Source organism: Miniopterus schreibersii, assembly GCF_964146895.1.
Source record: "Miniopterus schreibersii genome assembly, chromosome: 2".
NCBI classification, from domain to species: Eukaryota; Metazoa; Chordata; class Mammalia; order Chiroptera; family Miniopteridae; genus Miniopterus; species Miniopterus schreibersii.
This window is the reverse complement of record NC_138102.1, coordinates 180,754,302-180,774,543: the sequence shown is the minus strand read 5'-3', so window position 1 is coordinate 180,774,543 and position 20,242 is coordinate 180,754,302. Positions and strand designations below refer to the sequence as shown.

Genomic DNA, 20,242 nt, shown 5'->3' with positions numbered 1-20,242 from the left:
CACTGCTCCAGAATGGCAACCTCAGCTCCCTTACCCACCTCTCACCTCCTAGTCAGGACCTGGGTGGGGTGGGGTGGAGCGCGCCAAGACCTAGCCCAGTCCTCTGGGGTGGCCAGACGCCCATCTGGAAGCTTCATCATGTGAGCTCTTCAGGCAACCTCACCAAAACGGCTGGTTCCATGAAGCTTAGCAGTAGCTGCGAACCCATTCTCATGAACAATATCTGCTGCCAAGTCAGATCACCACAAACTGTATATAAGATGTTCTCTGGTGTTTTGTTTCATTGTAGAAAATTGCAGGATTTTATACTGATCTTTAACAGATTTCATCTTGTTGGATTTCACCATTTCCCACCTATACTAAACCTGGAATCCTGAATACAACTTGTTAGCTCTCCTCTGAGCTTTATGTATCTGCAAACCTGAATATCCTGCGAGTCACTAATAAAAAACGTTGAAGAGAAGCAGGCCCTGTGCACACCACTAAATCCTTCCCAATCATTAGTTCTATTGCCCATGCTCAAGACTGCAAGCCATTCCGAACAGAATTGTATCACCAGGAAGTACACACTTCCCCAGCATGGTACAAAGGCCTCCTGATGCCTTACTAAAACCAAGACTTGCTGTATCCTCTCACCTTCCAGACCCGTCACCATTGAAAACAACAAAATTTGGTTCATTTGGCAATATTCTGAGAAACCCCATGCTAGCTCCTGGATCTCTTATCTAAGTGTTTCAAAATATGCAATAACCTATTCAGATGTGTTAGGGATCAATCAGTACTAACATGCACTTGTAATTTTTACAACACACCTTCGCCTCTATGGAAAAATGGTATGAGTCCATTTCCTGTCTGTTCACTGCTCCTGCTCTTGGCCCCTGCATCTCATGAGATGGATTGGGAAGTCACTGGGGATATGGGAAGAGGGGAAATGGACCCAGAGAGGGCAAATAGCCTGGAGAAGTTCAAAGACCTGGCTTGTGCTCATCCCTTAGACCCAAGGTTCAGATGTGCTGGGGCCTCAGTCAGGTAGTGACATGTAGAGAGAAGAGGCCAGTTGTTCCTGGAGAAGACTGAAGCGACTATGCCCAGGCCTGGCCAGCTAAGTAGCAAGGGACTGACTCCCTGAAAGAGGGGCAGAGTGGAAAGGAGGTGGGAGGAAAAACACCCCCTTCTCCATCTCTCCTACACCCTTATCCCCTAAGGGTTAACCCCCTACTCCCTCTCCCAGCCCCCTCTCCTCCCCCACCCAAACCCCATCTCCCTTTAATCACATCTGATACTGAGCGGCCCAGCAGGAACAAAGAGACCATTTAGAGAAACGGGGCCGAGAAAGTGACCCCCGCACTCTGGGGCGGCCGCCTGGATGCCAGCACAAAGGCGGCATTTCAGAGCTGAAATTTCAGCACCCAACTTGATTAAAGGATTCCACAGGCTTGGAGGAGGCTGAAAGGGGGTGCGAAGTCCACTGCTCCCTGAATTAACCCTTCTCCAAGGCAGCAAACACCCCCTCCTGGGACTGACTGCTCATCACTCCCACCCTGTCCAAGGTGCACCCACCCCAGGGCCATGGATCCTGCAGAGATCAGGCTAGCCCAGCTCCTCCTCTTCCTGGAAGGGGAGCTGGCAGTAGAATGGAGGTTAAGGCTAGAATACTCAGGGAGCCAATTCTTCCTTCTGTCTCTGCTGGTGTCAATATAAACCCTCTCCCTGCCCCCCCAAAGGGAGGGAGGAACTAAAGTGATTGGTCCTACCACATGTTGGGTAAGCAGAGTAAAGAGAACATGACCCATCAGAACCTAGGCCAGAGAATGAGCTTCAATCCTGATTTAATGTCACGCTTTAGACCCAGGAGCCCTGCTTCCCTGCCTACTGTCATCCCAGCACCCATCCAAATTAAGGCCTCAGAGGGTAACAGGCCCCACATAGAATGGAAAGGACATCTTCCAGAGGCTGGGAAGGAGAGGGTATGGGTGTGGCAGACCAGAGAGGCGGGCCACAGAGGACACTGTGTGGTCAATGGCCTGGGGAGTGAGGACCAAGGAGGGCAGGGGTGGGCAGGTGCTCCGTCCTTGCTCCAGCTGACTTGCCCAGCAGGGCTCTGCTTGGGGAGGGCAGAGATCGCTGCTGTCCCCAAGCTTCCTGCTGGGGCACTGCTCCTGAAAGGGGATCTGAGCCCATGATAAGAGGCTCGAGGCAGGTCCTTAGGAAACAATGGGTGGCTTGATGAGACCTGCTCTGTGATACTCCTGAGAAGGGAGAAGCCCCTGCAGCCAGTCCCCACTGGAAAGGAAATTGGGAGTTTCCATGGCAACCAGCTCCCTGGGCACAAAGGCTCGTCTGTCTGCTGGGAAGGCAGCTGAGGTGTCTCCCTGCAGCAGCCTTTGCTCTGGTGAACGAGAGATGGAGGGAGGGATGTGGGGTACCCACAGGGGGTAAGGGCCCCTGGTGCTTCTTAAAGAGCTGACAGTCACAGGGCCACTGGGGTGGGTGCAGCCTCCAGACAGCAGGGCAAAAGCAGGTGGGCATAGCAGACAGTCGAAGGCAGAGGGGGCAGAAAGGTTGAATAGTTTATTATTTACATGTATAAAGAATGTGAGTGTAGGAGCTGGGGATGAGCCACAGTTGGGAAGATGAGTCCAGCTCAGTCGGTGATGATGAGCTCGTCCACCCCCCAGTCTTCATAGCTCCCGTCTGGCAGGTAGCGCCGAATGATGATGGGGATCTTTCGGGCCCTGTGGCAGGGAGAAGTCACAAGTACATGAGGGCTGGAGACCCTGGAGACCCCAGCTCTACAGTATGAGGGACAGGTCGTAGGCAGAATGCAAAGAGAGTCTTAGGAGCATCCTCCTGGGGCTGAGTATACTTTGTAAGAAAAGGATTCCAAAAAAAAGAAAGTTCCTGCATCCCTGAGTGTGGGACAATGGGTGTGGAAGGGGGGAGGAGGAGGAGTGGGGGAGTGATGGTAAGGCAGACTGCAGCAGACACAGGGAATTTTAACGGCCAGGAGAGGTGTATGTCTCACCAGTGCCCTCCCCTTTGGCTGCCCCTCCCCTTCCTCCCTCCTCCTTCCTGGTGGGGTGACTCCTGAACAAGCTAAGGATCCATGGGAACAATCACCAACTTCCCCAGGCAGGGAAGTGAGGGTCAGGCTGTGCCATAAGAGAACCCAGAGGATGCCTCCCAGGGCTCCAGAGCAGCGAACCATGATCTGGGCAACTTACTTGAGCTCTTTCATGGCGATGAGCAAGGGATCTGTCTCCCCCTCCAGCTCCACCATCACAGGGGCACACATCCTGTAGGTATAGGGACAGGTGTTGGGGAGACTGCAAACACAGGAAGAAAGGTCTGGCAGGAAGTTGGGAGTGGGGAGTGGGGCTTACTTCACACACAGGATTGGATGGGCATCCCAGTCCTCACCTAGAAAGGTCACCTTCTAGGCAGACAGGCCTGGTACGTGGGGAGCAGTGGTTCAGGGGCACTGACTGTGAGGGTATTCAAGTGGGAGCCAGTAGAATGGGTTTAAATTTTGACTCCAGACACTAAATTTCTAAATTTCAGTATCCTCACTTGAAAACAAAGACAAAAAGCCCTGCCTTGTCTACAATGATGCTAGGATACTGGCTAACAAGCGAAGACTCACTAAGTAACATACGCTGCTCTCAGTTGTTTACATAGATTATTTTATTTGAGGTGAGTACTCGTGTTACTTCTATTTTACTGATGAGGACAGTGAGGCACAGGGAGGTCAGTAACTTGTCCAAGGTCACACAGCCAGGAAGTGGCAAAGCCAGGATGTGAACCCCACATGCTCCTACCCACTGTGCTGTAACACCTACCACTTACAGGCTAAAGATCCACAAACTTAAAAAAGTATTGTGAATGGGACAAGAATAGGCTTTAATCACAAGGTCACATGACATTCACTGTGTTGGCTCCCCTATCAGGGACCTTCCTCAGGGCCTATTGTAGACTCCTGAACCTGGTGGCCATGGCAGAGCTTTCCAGCACAAATAAATGGCATGCGCAAAGGCTCCCCTTCTGATGGTGCAACTGCCCTAGAGGCCCAGCTCCCATTTTCCTTCCCTACCTTGGCAGCACCCCTCAGAAGTCCTGCTCTTCCAGCCTCCACAGGGCCTGCATCAGGTGCTCACCTGTTTACTACCCTTCCATGATGCCCCAGTAGGCAGAACCCAGTCTGGCCCCTGCTCACCTTTCTAGCACCTTTTCATGCTACTTGCCTGTATTCACCCCATATTCCCACCAAACCAAACTCCTAAGGTTCCCTGGACAGACACTGTTGCTACCTTTTTGTATCCTCTTACAGCTCTTCCTCTCCCTATAGGCCTGGGAGAGACTCAAATGTCTCCACTCTGGGGATCATCTGCTGGATCCCCAGTGCCCAGCTCATTTACATATGGTGCTCTTGGCACCAATCTCACTGTACTCTATTTGTTTAAAGTTTCCCACATTAGACCATGATGAGCACCTGGTGGCCCTGGACATGCCCTAGCACAGTGGTTGACTCACAGCAAAGGCTCTGAACACAAATGGGTGGGGTGCCAGTTCTAGGCCTGCCTCCTCTAAGAAGCCACACTTGATTCCAGCTCAGGTTTACACTCATGGATCCCAAGCCTGATAACGAGAATTACTAGGAGAATATGCTAAAAATCCAGGATCCCAGGTCCTTTTTCCAGACCCTCTAAATAGCCTCTCAAGTGAAGGAGCCTGAGAACCTGCATTTACAAAGCTCCTTGGGTGATTCTGGTAATCAGCCACTCAGAGGGCCACCAGTTTACACCAAGTAATTTACCAATTTTATTAAATGTGTATATATATATATATATATATATATATATATATATATATATTTTTTTTTTTTTTTTTTTTAAATCCTCACCTGAGGATATTTTTTCCCATTGCTTTTCAGAGAGAGTAGGAGAGAAACACCTGGAGTTGGGCACCCCACGTACGTGCCCTTGGCCAGAATCAAACCCTGGGACCCTTCAGTACACGGGCCAATGCTCTAACCACTAAGAAAAACCAGCTAGGGCTATTACTAAATATTTTGATGTATTACTTTTGAAAGCCTGAAAATTTCCCAAGGGCAGAGACCAAGTGTTTAGCTTTCCCTATATCCTCTCTCACTAAGTATTAAAGCTTTAAAGAATGTGGCAAAAATGCCTTTCATGATCTGCATAGCCCTTCTTTCTTTCAAGATATGAATAATTACAGAGCATCCATTCATCCAGAGCTAGTGTGTGCATGCAATGTGCTAAGTGTGAGAGTGCCCTTAGGAAATTTGTCTGCACCAGAGCCTCCACAAAGAACACGGCGCCAATCCTTAGAAAGTGGCTGTGGTACACTTTGCCGCTAGGTGGTGCTAATGAAAGGAGTGAGACTTCATCCAAAAACTATCCAAGTAATGTTTGTTCAGCACCTAAATGCAGAGTTGCAAGCCTAGTGCTAGGGATAAGTGACAGCCCTGGCTGTCCACCGCTCACAGCAGGCACGGAACTGCCAGAAAGTGTCCTACCCCTTAATCAGAAGGAGCCCTGTAGACCCAACCAAATGGGACCATGCCTTGCTCCCAAAGAACATTAAGCCGCTGGGATTCGGTAGTGTTCTGAATGTCTGTCTCTACACTTTTAAGTGCTGCACACTGACCACCAAATGCACACTAATCTTCTGAACTTGTCACTCAAGGCACCAGTGATATCTTTTCCAGTCTTGTGCCCCAAGCCACTTGCATTCCCTACCACAAGCCACAATTGCCTGCCTCCACATGGACCTTTCCTTGTGCTGTTTCTGGTCCCTGGGATACCCTCAAAACCACCTCCCATTCCCTGTCCCCACTTGAACCCTAACCTCATGAGGTTTTTCTAGTCACCCCTGCAATTACTGCCCTCTCCCCTTTTTTGCACCTCTTACAAAGCACCACACCTGTCTGCCTTGGGATCTGGGTATTTGTGAAGGGGTCCATCTCCCCACCAGGCTATAAACATCTGGAAGACAGGAGGACTGTGTCTAATTATCTTCGCATCCCCAAAAGGTACAAGCACAGCATCTCATTCAATGTTGAAAGACTAACTTACTTAAAGTAATTTATGAATTATTCTTTCTGCTGGGTCATTTTTAGCAGAAATGAGCACTAGAGCACCAATAAAATGCTTTCCAACAATGGAAATGTCTTCTATCTGCACTATCCATTATGGAAGCAACAGCCACAGGTGACTACTGAGTACATGAATATGGCTAACGAGGCCAAACAACTGAACTTTTCCTTTTACTTCATTTAAATTTAAATGGCCACATTTAGCTAGTAGCTACCATAATTGATGGTGTGGGCGTAGAGGGCCCGGAGCCCAGAGATGCCAAAATTATCATACGGATTGAGGCTCTAATTTCTCCCAAGCCAGCGAAGAGTGCAACCATACTGGCAGGAAGTCTGCTGCGGAACGGATGAGGAACAATAGTGCCCGTAAAACCCTTTATCAAGGTGGACACGGTGGTCATTGTCACCCCGCAGGGCTGGAGGAAATCAAATCCAGTGCTAATTGAAACTAGGGAGGGAGCACACAGATTGGGCATCACTGCTCCTCCAGCAGGCCAAACTCCACCACGATGGCCCCCGCTTTCTTTCTACCCTAGTTTCTGATATTCTTTACTTGAAGCAACCCAACTGCCAGATAACCACCATTTCCCACATCAGCTTGTAAGAAGTCTAGGTAGGACTCCCCTCCTCGGCCTCAGGTGTCCCTAGGAGACCTTCTACAAGAGCAACAGTACCACCCCTGCCCTCTCTGTCCCCCAGCTCACTCTTCCCCAGGAAGGAGGGTAACCTACCTGACAGGGGGTCCTGGGGGGAAAGCAGGCATCTGTGGCCTAGCTTTTTTGGGAGTCCCTGCTTCCTCAAAGCAACCTGCTGCAGAGAAGGCGCTTTCACAAGGACCCCAATCTTCGAAGGCAGGCTCCCCCCTGCAGACACAGCCTCGGTGCCTGCACTGCCTGAACATGCACTCACAGACACTTTGATCTCCACCTATCCACTGGCTATCTCCTAAATCTTGTTATTCTTCAACTGGTTCTAAACTTGGAAGATAAAGGAAAGTTTGCTAATTTCAAATTCCTAGAACCCCACCATTATTCTGTTTTCACATCTCTAGCACGGCCTCTACATGGAGGGCTCTCTCACTCCTCTGGGCTGGCCATAGTCTACCTCGGATCAAAACCCACCATAAGCCTAATGGGTGCTGCCACAACAACCCCAACTAACTGGCCCACAATGGTCTAGGGCTCTCTAAATCCACACTTTTAGCATGTGAAAGCAGGGAGGGTCTGTCTTTAGGTGACACGCTGGGCCACATCAACAGCTTGGAGGCTCACTATGGCCTGACGGATTGAAAAGGCAGTAAAGGGGCACAAACTCACGCGATCTGGAGGGCTCGGGTGCCCAGCACGCGGGCTCGCTCATACTTGGTCATATATGGTGTGGTGATTCGTTTCTGATTGGCCTGCGGTCGCTCTCCAGAGGGGAGGATCTCCACATTCTCCTGGCCCTCCTGGACATCAAGGCAGAAAGAGGGAAAATCTCAGGGTGCATTACTGCTGAGGGGGAGAAGGATGACAGTGATTATAACCACCACTACCACCACTGCATATTACCTGCCAGGGACCTTCCAACTGCCTCACTGACACCTTCCTTAACCCTCACAAATAACCTTATGAGGTAGGGATTCAGTGCCATTTTAGAGGCTTGGAGAGTTAGCCAACTTGGCCAGTCTCAGACCTAGTAAAAGAGAGGAATCTTGATCAGGATTCCAAAGCCAGCTGCCTCATCCAGAAGAGAGAAGTGGAGGGTCTAGAGATGGGGGGGTCCAGGAACAATGGTCCCATACAAAGAAGTTCTTGAGTACAGACAACAAGTCACCCTAAGCAGGAAGTGAGGGACAATCATCCCATCTTCAGACGGGATAATTGAGTCAATGGGTCAAGTGGCTAAAAAGTCAGAGTGAAGTCAGAAACATAACAATTTTTTCTCATCTATATAACCATATATTTAACAGTTACTAATTAAGTATCTGTTACATACCAGACATCACAATAGGTGCTGAGATAGAAAGCTAAGAGTTTCTGCTCTCAGAGAATTCATGGTGTGGGAAGAAGACGAGAGTAAACAACACAGCAGGTGCTTTGAAGGTATGCACGTGTGCAACAAAGTTAACAAGAAGGTAGGGGACAGCTAACTCCCACAGGGGTTAGGAAAACAGTCCGGAGATGAGACCTGAGCTAGTCTAGAAGAATTCACTGGAGTTCCCAAACCAACGAGGAAGGGAAGGGCATTCCAGACAGGTTGAACTGCATGTCCAAAGGACAGAGGACGGAGAATGTACTAGGCTCAGACAACTAATTATGGAGTATGATTAGAGCGAAAGTGGATATAGGGTCGTAGGCAGGAGAATAAATTCTATAATTAAGAATTAAGTCAACAAATATTTATTGAGTGCTTACTTCATATCAGCTAGTGTTCTAAGTCCTTGGGACAGAGCAGAAAAACATAAAAATTCTTCCCCTATAAAGCTTATATTATAATGAGAAGAGATAAACAATAAAGTAATAAGTAAAATGTATAGTGTGACAACAGAGAAAAAAGACAGGAAGTGGTAGGGCAGTGGTGTGGGAGGAAGGGGAGAATGCTGCAATTTTAAATAGGATGCTCACAGAAGGCCTCACTGAGATGACTTGGACAAAGACCTGAAAAAGGCGAGAAACAGGTCATGTGGATATCTTAGGGAAAAGTGTTCCTGGAAGAGGGAACAGCATGATCAATAGTCCTAAGCAGGAATCTGCCTGGCATGACAGGGACAGCAAGAAGAAATAAGGTCATAGAGGGAGCAAATGGCCAGATCATGGAGAACCCTGTACATCTTTTTAGCATTTACTATGAATGGAATGGGAAACCACTGGATGAGGGTTCTGAGCAGATGCAATTTGACTTAACATTTAAAATGATCACTCTAGATACTCTGTTGAGAATATTCCTTAGGGGCAAGATCTCTGCAACAGCAAAGAGACCATTTTTAGGAAGACCAACAGTAATCAATCATGTGGCAGGTAAGAAAGATAACTCTGGCAGCAGAAAGGGAATCAGGGCAGATTGAAGGCAGGGAAACCAGGAACACAATTTCTGCAGTAATGGTGGAAAGCAATAAAGATCTAAACCAGGCTGAGCACTAGGTACGTAGAAAGGGAACAGGGCTGAACCACATGTAGGAGGCAAAATTGACCGGAGAGGACTGGAAGGGGACCAGAAGGATGTGGAAGGAGGCTTCTGACACAGTTAATAGGTACCTGAGAGTGCCATGCAGAGAGAAAATTCAAAAAGAGGGGCTTCAGCTTCCTAGCCTAAAAGTCAAGGGATCACTCTCTCCAGGAGACATAAAGCACTTCTTCCTCCATCAGTCACATGAGAGAGAAAGCCCTATTTTATTCATGAAGCTAGTAGCCCATCCACCTAGTTGCTCCAGCCAGAAACCTGGAGTCATCCTTGTCATCTCCCACTTTCTCCAATCCACCAAAGTATCTCTTTCATCTGCTCTGTCATCATGACACTAGCAGTGCCCAAGTCCAAGCTACAGGTCTCTCACCTGGAGGTCTATGAGAGTTCCCTAGTTGGTCTCTCTCTTTTCTTCCTGTTCCTCCCCAATTCACTTCTTATCCTGAGGCCAGAATGCTCTTTTCTAAAGTGCAAGTTGGATCGTGCCATTCTGGAGCTCAAAACTCATCAGTGGCTTCCCACTACCCTTCAGGCTACGAAATCTGCCTGATCTGGGGCCTTACCTATCCACCTTTATCCCAGGTCACTCTCCCCCTCGCTCCTATGTAGCCCCACCCTGCAGAATACCTGGCACATAATAAACATTCGACCCGTCTGTTGAATGAATGGAGGTGACATTTCACCCATCAGTGAACTGTCCCAGAAGCCATGGGCTGTGATCCAAATGGACAAAAGCCTTCAGACCCACCCTGTAGGGCTTCTTCACTCCCTGGGACTGAAACTCTGCTCACTCTAACTGGGGGTACTTGCGACAGGGGCACAACAGGAGGCAGATGCATTCAGGGAGTTATTACCGGTCAGGCGACCAGCAGCCGGGGCTGAGAAGGGAGCGCCCAGGGCTGGACACTGACCTCCTCAGCGTTCTCCAGGTCATCCAGCCCTTCGTCCTCCTCCACATCGTCGAAGTCGTCCCCATCAAAGCTGCAGACAGAGGCAGCCCGTCAGAGCACCGCTCGCCAGAGCCCCAGAGGACAAATGCTGAGAGGGTCCTCAACAAATATCTCCTTAACGTGCCCTGGCTGGTGTGTTCAGTGGGCACGCACATGGGGGGTCTCCGGTTCAATTCCTGGTCAAGGGCACACACCTGGGTTGCAGGTTCAACCCCCGCTCCTGGTGGGGGGGGTGTGCAGGAGGCAACCAATCGATGTATCACTCCCACGTCGATGCTTCTCTCTCTCTCCACCTCCCCCTCCTTCCACTCACTCTAAAATTCAATGGAAAAAATATCCTCACTGCTTGGGTGAGAATTAAATATATACATATATATATATAAAATATATAAAATGAGTGAATTAAACTTGTGTTTCGTTTTAATTCCTTCAAACTTACCCCCATCAGCGCCCAAATTTTGCTAGGCCTCATTCATCATCACTGTCTTTTCTCTCTCTACTAGATCATTCCCATCAGCATATAAACATGTAGTTACTTCCCCATCTTAAAAAACAAACAAAACTTCTCTATTTTCTCCCCCAGGGCCCTATTTCCATACTCCCCTTGGAAGCAAAATTCATGGAAGAGTTGTCCAATGTCATGGATTCCCATTCTCTTCCCATCCTGTCATAATTTCACTCCAAAAAGACACCCACCTCCATCAAAACCACTCCTTTAATTTGTTACTGATTTCCATGTTGCTAAATCCAATAGGCTCTTGTTCTCCTTGAGCCTGGCGTATCAGGTGGCACCCTGGACTGCTCCCTCTCCCTAACACACTCTCCTCCCCTAGCTGCAGGGACCCCTCATTCTCTCGGTGTTTCCCCTCTCACTGGCTGCTCCTCCTCAGTCTCCTCTGCAGGTATCTCCTCTTCCCCCCAGCACTCCTGTTGGGATGCTCCAACTGCTGAGGGGGCCCTTGCAGCTGGAGCTGGGGCAGCGAAGGGCTGGGAGCCGCAAGCACAGTCCGAGGCTGGGCACAGAAAGACTCAGGCTCCAGGGTCCAGCATTTCACCTCCTCTTCTCCACTGACACTCTCCTAATGAGCTCACCTGTTTCTTAGTTTGGACTAATATGCTTAGCTGACCACTCCCCTATTTTTATCTTCAGAACAGACCTCTCCGTGGACCCCACACATCAGAAAATCATTTTGGCCCTAGCTTCAAATAAATCCAGAATTAAAAACTACTTCTCACTCTCTCTACTACTATCACCCTAATACAAGCCACTACCTTCTCTCACCCAAATTACTGCAACCCTTCCAGACCTTTGTCACCTCTTCTGAAGCACTTCTACATAGTAAGTCCTCACTCAACATCACAGCTAGGTTCTGTTACTTTAGCAAAACAATGCACCACGAAACCAATTTTACCACAGATTAACTGACACAAACAGCAGTTAAGTTCCTACGGCATCTCCTCAACGTTGGAACAAAACGTTACTCGAGAGCCTGCTGTACTACATGCTTATACTGCCTAATCTCACACGATGCTGTGCTACCTGTTCATGGGCCTGGCCCCTCTTCTAGGAAGGGAGCACGTGGAGAGCAGGGACTACGCCTAACACACCTCAATATTCCCAAAGCAAGACGCTGAGCCCGGGTCAGTGGAAGTTTGCTGGGACACACTTTTTCCGCTGATCCTCTCTGGACCCTCGAGCCCGAGCCTTTCTGCGCCCAACCTCGGGCTATGCTTCTGGCTCCCGCCCTTCCCGGCTCCAGCTGCGCGGGCCCCTCAACAGCCCAGTCCCCTCAGACACTGCTCTTCGACTCCTGGCACCTCAGCCTCCTTCCGCTCAGGTTCCCGCTTCACCTGCCCTTTCCGAGGATCCGCAAAAGCCACTTCGCTCCCGCACTCACTTGTCCTCGTTGTCTGACATGATGCCCGCGGCGCAGCGCCCCGACTCCGCGCCCCGGACCCGTGAGGAGATCCGCAAACAGCGCGCCGCCGCCTCGCGCAGCGCCGCACGTATTCTGCGCCGGCGCGGTGACCCGGAAGCAATCACTTCCAGGAGGTGGGCCAGAGCTGTAGATATGCGCGTGCGCCGAGCTCGTTACCATGGTAGCCAGAGCGTCTGGCTGCCGGCTCAGTACTTCTGCGCCGTGCGCGGTAGAACCGTGGTTACGGTCTCCCGAGTCCAGCCTCCACTCTCCTGGGTGGGGGGTCCCAGCCGCTGCTCTCTGCTGGGGGGGGGGGGTCCCCGCCGCGGCCTCTCTGCGGGGGGGACCCACCCAACCTGCGTCTTATTTTAGGGTGAGCTTTCAGTTTGGGCGTTAACACCCAAGGCGTGTGGGACCAGGGCTATCTTAGGCCCCCTTCCTCGGGCCTTTCCCGCCACAGACACCGGGTCAAGACGAGGTCTCCGTTCGTGTGCGTGTGCGTGTGCGTGTGTGCATGTGCGTGTGTCTGCTGTGTACCTGTCCGGGGTGGAAGGTTCGGGCACTGTCGCAATAGCGAAGGGCAGCGTCACAATTCTCTCGGCGGGACCGCTCGCAGGGTTTGGTGGTGGTGGCGGCAGGGGAGCTGGAATGAGATTGGACCTGGGAGACGGGGTATGTCATTGCCTTTCTTCCCTCCATAGGGCCCTCCCATGGCTTCCCAGGATCGGGTAAAGGCAGTAACCAAAGGAACGGAGTCGTGGCGCTGCCCCAAGCAGGCCACTTACACCCCTGGGACCTGCGAGCTCCTCAGAGGTCAGTGCGCTTAAAGGACTGGGTAAGAGCGGTGATAACAGTTACCCTCTGAAACTCAGGTCTCCCTCAGGTGACCTGTGGCTTAGCAATTGCTATTTTCATTTTACAGATGAGAAGCTTTGGGTTCAGGTCCTACAACTTGCAAGTGGCCAACAGTCAAAGAACTAAGAATTTTAGAGTTGATAATTCCTGTGCATCCCTTAGATCACGCGCCTCCCGGGAAGCCTTATCTCCTCCTCACCCACCACCACAGTGGGACCAACTATTATGTGCCCTCTCCCTACCAAATACCTTTTTCTTCATTAGGCTCAGCATAGCCTGTAGTCAGGTATTTAGTGTGTCCCGTCAGATCAGTATCCATCTACCCCTCTAGCTGGTGAACTCCATCAGGGTAGGACTGTTCCTGTCTTGGCTCCCTATTGTAGCTCCAGTGTCTGACACATGCTTAATGAATACTTTCTCATTCATTCATTCATTCACTCAATGAAAAAAATTTAAAAGCCCACTATGTGCTTTAGACATTGTTCTAGGTGCTGAGGATACAGCAGAAAAAAGAAAGAAAAAAAAAAGACAGCAAAAACTTTTGCTCTCACGGAGCAAATATTTTAGTAGGAGGCTAACAAATGATAAATGAGGAAAATCTATGGAACTTAGATGGTGATTAGTCCTATATTAAAAAAATAAAGCAGGAGAGGAAGAGGGGGAGTACTCAAGTGCAGAATGGGGGTAGGAGGTGACAATTTTAAATTTCCGTGGTGTGAGATGAAGGCTGCTGCCTGCAGCCCAGGAGGCCTCATTGAAGTGCTTTATCTTGCAGCGATGATGAAGGAATCCAAACTGACTAAATTCCAACAGCGCCACATTATGGACACCATGAAAAGTAAGTCAGTCCACAGAGGCTTCCTGGGCAGAGGGATTCTGGGCTACATTTTTAATGCTCCTCCATATTAAGGGTACGGGGCATTATTTTAAAAGACCAAAATAGTATAGAATAGATTTTTTTATCTTGCCCCTGGGGAACTAACCTTAAGGGGCCTTTGTTACTTCCCCCTGACATGCATCCTAGCACAACAACAAGCCTCCTGCAGTCCTGCTCTAGCCAATCTCCCCAAGAGATCACAGAGCAATGGGAACTTTCTGCCCAGCCAAAATTGTCTCAAAATGGTCATGTCTGCAACCTGTCCCTCCCTGTTACACACATACCATATGAGCTCTGCAGGGGAGAGGACCGTGTATGTGTTGTGTCCTTTTATTTGTTCACAGCTTAGCTAGCAGAAACAAGAAAACTGGCAGAATTCCAACTTAGGAAGACTGTGCAAGACCTTTACACAGCTCACCTCTGACCATACGTTGTAGTATTTATTTTTAAGGAAAACTAAAAGTGGAAGTACATGGGCACTAAGATCTTGAAAGCAGCCTTACTTTCTGACATTTAAATGAGTCAACATTTAGCCCGGCCGGGCGTGGCTCAGTGGTTGAACGTCAACCTAGGATCCAGGCGATCCGGGTTTGATTCCCGGTCAGAGCACATGCCTGGGTTGCAGGCTACAGCCGATCAGTGACTCTCTCATCATTGATGTTTCTATCTGTCTATCCCTCTCCTTTCCTCTGTCTGAAATCAATAAAGATATATTTAATAAATAAATAAATAATAAATGAATCAACACTTAATGGATCAGAACAGAGACCTGTAAAGTTGCCTTTAAGAAACAGAATGCCAGCCCAGGCTGGTGTGGCTCAGTTGGTTGGAGTGTCATCCTGTACACCAAAAGGTCGTGGTTCAGTTCCCAGTCAGGGCACATACACAAGTTGCGGGTGTGATCCCAAGTCAGGAGGCAACCAATCGATGTTTGTCTCTCTCCCTCTCCCTTTCTCTCTCTAAAATCAGTTTTTAAAAAAAGAGAAAGAAGATACCAACACAAGCCTGACAAGTTTTACTTGAATCTATCTAAAGCTATTGCCTCCTCTGAAGAAAGAATGTGCCTATCAGGAGGGCATCTGATCAACCGCAGAAGCACAGGGAAGGGAGAGTCAGAGAGGCAGATAATGGCAGTGACTGTTCAGCACTGGCTGGGGGAGGGAGGCTCCATCAGACCAGGTCAGGGGTCAGATGTCCTTCCTCATTGCGGGCGAGGACAACTCAGGCTGCCAGAGCCTAGTGCCATACACATTTGAGTCATAGCTCAGTCTCCACACTCAGCAACATACTAATAAACTGGTGTCCCCTGTAGCACGACTACAAAGAGACTATCCCAGAAATTCCACTAAAGGTAACCAGACCAAGGACTATGTCTGCCTTGTTCACCATGGTACCCCAGCACCTAGGTGCTCCATATTTATTGAAGGACTAATCCTTGGTGGTTAGGCCACACGAGTAACTTCCATGGCTCACCTGGCAGTGTTATTCCCCTTAGAAATTTTATTTTTTTTTAAATTGCCTCCAAGCAATGCTGTTGAGTCTGCTTTCTTCTAGAATCTCCTCTTTACTTCTCTCCCCTTAACCAAATCCTACTGTTGTTTTGAGCCTTAGTTCAAATTCTCTTGCAAGCCACAAATTTATCTCCTTTACCTGAACTCCCAGAATTACTTGGGCCATAATTATTTGCTGAGAATGGGCCAAAGGAAGAGGTAGCATTTGGCACTGGATAAGAGGGAGTGGAGAGGGCAGGAAGGACATTCTAGGAAGCTCAGCATCTCTTTTTGTTTTAATCCTCACCTGAGGATATTTTTTCCATTGCTTTTCAGAGAGAGTGGAAGGGAGAGAGATGAGAGAAACATCAATGTGAAAGAGACACATCGTGTTGGTGGCCTCCCGCTCACACACGGTCTGGGGATGCAGCCTGCAACTGAGGTACATGCCCTTGGCCGGAATCAAACCCGGGACCCTTCAGTCCACAGGGTGATGCTCTAACCACTCAGAAACCCGGCCAGGGCAAACAGCATCTCTTTAGAAGAGAGAGATGCATAAAGCCATGTTTCCGGATAGAGGATGTGAGAAGGGGAAGGTCAATGGGAAATACTGGCAGCTCCATCCTTCCATTCTTCAGCGCAGACACCTCAGTCATCCTGGACTCATCTCCCAGACCCCACATCTGACCCATCGCTAGCCCATTGCTTGACCTTCAAACCATATCCTGACTCTGACCACCTCTACCCTTGGGCCCCAACACTGTATTTTCAACAGCAACCAGAGGATCATGGCATTCCTCTGCTCAGAGCCCTCCGATGGCTCCTAACCTCACACAAAGTAAGAGCCAGTCTTTCCAGAGGCCACAGGCCCTGTACTTCTCTTGTCTTCCATGACCTCTGACCTCTACCCCGGCTACACTCCCTTGCTCACTCCTTTCCCCGGCCCCCGGCCCCCTAGCTGTTTCTCAGGCACTCCAGGCAGGTTCCCCACTCAGGCCTTTGCTCCAGCTGTTTCCTCTGCCTCAAGTGCTCTTCCCTGAAATATCTGCATAGCTGGCCCCTCACCACTATCAGGTCTTTTCTCAAATGTTATCCTCTTCCTGGGGGCTTCCCTATTTAAATTGTAAATCTTTCTGTCACACACTATTCTCTACTACCTAATATACTATATGTTTTATTTCATCATCTTCCACACCTCCAAATGCAGGTGCCACGAAGGTCGGAGTTTGTCTTACTTACCACTCTACCCCCAGTGTCCTGGGCCTGGCACAGAGTAGATGCTAATTTTGTATTTGCTGGGTAGATGATAGAAGAGGTAGACAGGGGCAGATCCAAACAGTGGGCGGGGCAAGCTGGGCTTTAGGACGATTGAAAGGAGGGCCCAATAGACCAGATAGGAGGTGACACACTTAGCTGGCCTGGCGGAGGAGCCCCAGGTCTGGGCCAAGGCAGTGGGGATGGACAGAAGGAAGGATTCATGTCTATTACCATCTAAACCATCCCTCCTTACCCGTGGATCAAGCAGGTTTTAGGAATCTATCTATAGAAATAAAAGCACCAGTACGAAGGCTTGATGTACAAGAATGTTTATTGCAGCATTGTTTGAAGTAGTAAAAATAAAAACAGCCTGAATTTCTGAAACTAGGAGACTAGTTGGATATATAATGTAGCCACTGTAAGGACTAGTATACAGCTGTAAAAAATAAGTTATATATAAATGGAGTGATCTGGAAAGAGAGCCATGATAAATCAAGTGAAGAATCTATTATTGAATGTAACACGGTATGGTCCACTGTTGGAAAATCGAGTCTTACCTATGCGCATATATCTTTGAACATGTTCATATAAGCGTCAAACAAAATGGACCAAGACCAAATTGTTACCATTGCTCATTGCAGAGGAGATTGGAGGGAGAAGGGAAGACTCTTCTGTACTGTTAGCCTTATTATAATAGGCAGGTACCACTTTCATAAGTTTAAAAAGGCCAGTGGATCCACCCACCCCAACCTTGTCTTCCTCAGAAGGAGACGCTCTGCCCCTATACTGCAGCCCAACATCCAGCCAGAGGGTCGTGCCTTCCAAGCAGCCGGCCTCAGATGTCTACCTGCCTCCCATCCTGACGGTCCGGTCCCACCTCCGGCCTGCCAGCATGTGCCAGGCCAATGGGGCCTACAGCAGGGAGCAGTTCAAGCCTCGAGCCACCCGTAAGTTAGAGGGCCTGGACCAGAGCCCCTCTTCTACCTCCTTCCATGAGGGGGTGGGGGTGAGGGGGGATGAGCAGCCCACAGGGCAGGTGCGCATGTGTCTAGTCAAATATCTCCCGCTGTTTATACCAATGTTCTTGAGCCTTGGCATGTTAGCTTGGGGGCATTCGGGGTGCAGGGGAAAACAGTTAGGTGGTCCTTTTCAAAATTTTTCCAGAATGCTCTTTAACAATTAACTGAATTCTGTGAATCTCTGATGAGTGGCTGACCGCCAGATCTCATGATCACTGCTCTCTCAAGTTTACACGGTGCCTTGAATCCAGAGCTCTCTGCACTCGGCCTACTTTGGGGAGCCCTTCATCCGCCTTCCTCCAGGGCACTTAAGTCTTGGCCCAGCCCCTCCCACTCTGCACGCAGTCTCTGCACACAGGCTGCCAGGTGGCGATCCCGAGTTTTCTTAGCCTTGCTCTGTACCAATGCAGTGTGTGGGCTCTGACAAAGCTCTCTTCTTGGTTCTCCCAACCCCTTTTCCTGCCTATCGTGACATCACAGGCTCAGAAGCACCCTGGGCAGAAGGTGCCAGAGTTGCAGAAGCCCCCTCCCTGTTCCCCAGGCGCCCAGGAGCAAGCACACCCGCCTGGGAACACCGACCACGAACAGGGGTGCCCTTCATGCCTTAACTAGGCCTTTTTTGGGCCTTCCAGGAGATCTAGAGAAGGAGAAGCGAAGACTCCAAAGCATCTTTGCCACGGGGAAAGATAAGGAGGGACTGGAAAGCAAGCCCCGTCCTGTGCGCCATGAGGACCCGGCCCCGGCGCCCGACCGGTTTGAAGAACGTGAGTCACCATGGCCAGTTATGCTGGGGAGGGGAGTGTGGGGGCCAAGAACCAGGGAGGGCTGAGCCCAAGGGCCGACTAGCGAGGACGTGTCTGACCACAGAACCGCTTCCTCTCCCGGAGGCAGCCCCTGCCCCCACCCCTCCAGGAGCCTGGTGGCCCCTTTTGCCCTGTACAATGACGACCCTTCTCCCTGTCCAGTGGTCAAGGAAGTCCAGGAGAGGAAGGAATTCCTGGCTGACATGGAGGCCCTGGGACAGGGCAGACAGTACCAAGGGATCATCCTTGCTGAAATCTCCCAGGTAGGAGAAGCAGCAGGCAAGCGGGAGGGGACACGTCCACCGCGACGTGGAGGGTGAGATCCGAGTAGAAATGAAGAGCCAGCTGTGGCTGAGGTTTGCGGAGTCCAGCTCTAGCCTCACATCTATGTTGGCTCCTAGAGTTCCTGCCCTTATGCCCGGCTTTCCCTGATGCCCTTTGCAGAAAGTACGGGAAATGGAAGACATTGACCGCCAGAGGAGCGAGGAACTTAGGAAGGCTCTCGCCACCACTTGATCTGTCTCCAGAGATGGAGGCAGAGTAGCCAAACCTTGACGGCTGGAGCCCACCCCGTTGCCAAGCAGGGCCACCCCCAGGTCAGCCACCCACTCTGGCCTTCGGCCATGTCAAATGGTCACACAGCACTGCCCTGGCCTAGGGTACCCAGGGCACACACAGCACCCTGGGAAATGGACCACATCAGAGAATGAGCTGTTCTCGAGACTGCCCAGGGGTCCTGGGTCAGCTGTGTCTCTGAGATCCCATTACACACACACACACACACACACACACACACACACACAGGTGACTTTGAGTCCTTTCTTGGGGAAAGAGCCCCGTACACAGTGAAAGCAAGGCCTGAGTCTCACCATCTTGGGCAAATGTCTAAGGGCATCCAGCGAGCCCTCTTCCCACCATCTCCACTGTGTGTCCCCTCATTTACTTTTCTGAACTTGGGAATGAATATGACCCCTTCTTCCGACCCGTCTTAGGACCTACTTATTTGACTTCTTACAGCCTTAGGCAAATGTTTAACCACTGTAATTAATTGGCCAATAAAACACATGTAACGCAGGTCATTACACACACTGTTTTGTTGTCAGAGGGATAAGGCTTATTTGTTCAAGGAGTTAGACATTTTCAAGCATGTTTCGAGCTGTTTGCACATTTCAAGTGGATAGGAACCAGCGCTTCGTGAGCGCCCCACGGCGGGCACCATGGCAGGTGCGGAATCTCCCTTGCAGGCAGTTCTCTCCATACACCCCTGCAGTGGCTTGTCATCCCTGTGTGAAAACGAAGACTCACCACCATACTACAGCCAAGGACATTTCACTAGCAAGTACAGACTCAGGAGTAAAAGTCAGCTTTATGTCTTTCCACTAAACCCACGGCCCACAGGAAGAAACACAGGGCTGGGAAGGATGCAGACCAAGAGCCTGGCCTTGGTGTTCCGATCACAGCCTGTGCTGCATGAGCTTGGGCACCCCCACCCCCACCCCCAGCTCCGACTGCTCATCTGTGAGGCCCAGCCTCGGAGGCATCTGCCCACGAGTAGTCCCTGTGCCTGGCACACAGTACATGGTCCCCACGTCTTTTGATAACCATGAGCCCTACAGTCCCCAGTATTGTGTCACTTTCCCATTTCCATAAATCAAAATATTTTGGAAATTTCAACCAACCCTCCCACCCAGAGGGATTCTTATAATCGTACAGGCCACATGACCCAAGTTTTGGTTTGTAGGGCAAACTCTGCCTGCAGCCTCAAACAGATAAGCGAGCAGGGGGGCCAGATCAA

General features: G+C 50.0%; 2 protein-coding genes across 5 annotated transcripts; one reads left to right on the top strand and one right to left on the bottom strand.

Moving 5' to 3' along the window:
* Positions 1 to 2,546: 2,546 nt before the first annotated feature.
* POLR2F (RNA polymerase II, I and III subunit F) lies at positions 2,547 to 12,248 on the bottom strand. 2 transcript variants are annotated; one of them, XM_081127427.1, is made up of 5 exons: positions 12,126 to 12,248; positions 10,189 to 10,258; positions 7,432 to 7,562; positions 3,225 to 3,296; positions 2,547 to 2,735 (listed from the first exon to the last, which is right to left on the bottom strand). In XM_081127427.1, the coding sequence occupies exons 1-5, from the start codon at positions 12,143 to 12,145 to the stop codon at positions 2,645 to 2,647; spliced, it is 384 nt and encodes a 127-aa protein (XP_080983553.1). In that variant the 5' UTR covers positions 12,146 to 12,248; the 3' UTR covers positions 2,547 to 2,644. The 2 variants fall into 2 exon arrangements, with proteins under 2 accessions (XP_080983553.1, XP_080983552.1); XM_081127426.1 differs by having other exon boundaries at positions 3,225 to 3,326; positions 12,126 to 12,245.
* Positions 12,249 to 12,309: 61 nt separating this feature from the next.
* LOC308553778 (UPF0193 protein EVG1) lies at positions 12,310 to 19,536 on the top strand. Of its 3 annotated transcripts, none has more exons than XM_081130039.1 (7): positions 12,310 to 12,422; positions 12,848 to 12,959; positions 13,777 to 13,839; positions 17,390 to 17,572; positions 18,277 to 18,408; positions 18,610 to 18,710; positions 18,892 to 19,536. In XM_081130039.1, the coding sequence occupies exons 2-7, from the start codon at positions 12,857 to 12,859 to the stop codon at positions 18,961 to 18,963; spliced, it is 654 nt and encodes a 217-aa protein (XP_080986165.1). In that variant the 5' UTR covers positions 12,310 to 12,422; positions 12,848 to 12,856; the 3' UTR covers positions 18,964 to 19,536. The 3 variants fall into 3 exon arrangements, with proteins under 3 accessions (XP_080986165.1, XP_080986164.1, XP_080986166.1); XM_081130038.1 differs by having other exon boundaries at positions 12,310 to 12,519; XM_081130040.1 differs by lacking the exons at positions 12,310 to 12,422; positions 12,848 to 12,959 and adding an exon at positions 12,701 to 12,818 and having other exon boundaries at positions 18,892 to 19,530.
* Positions 19,537 to 20,242: the final 706 nt, after the last annotated feature.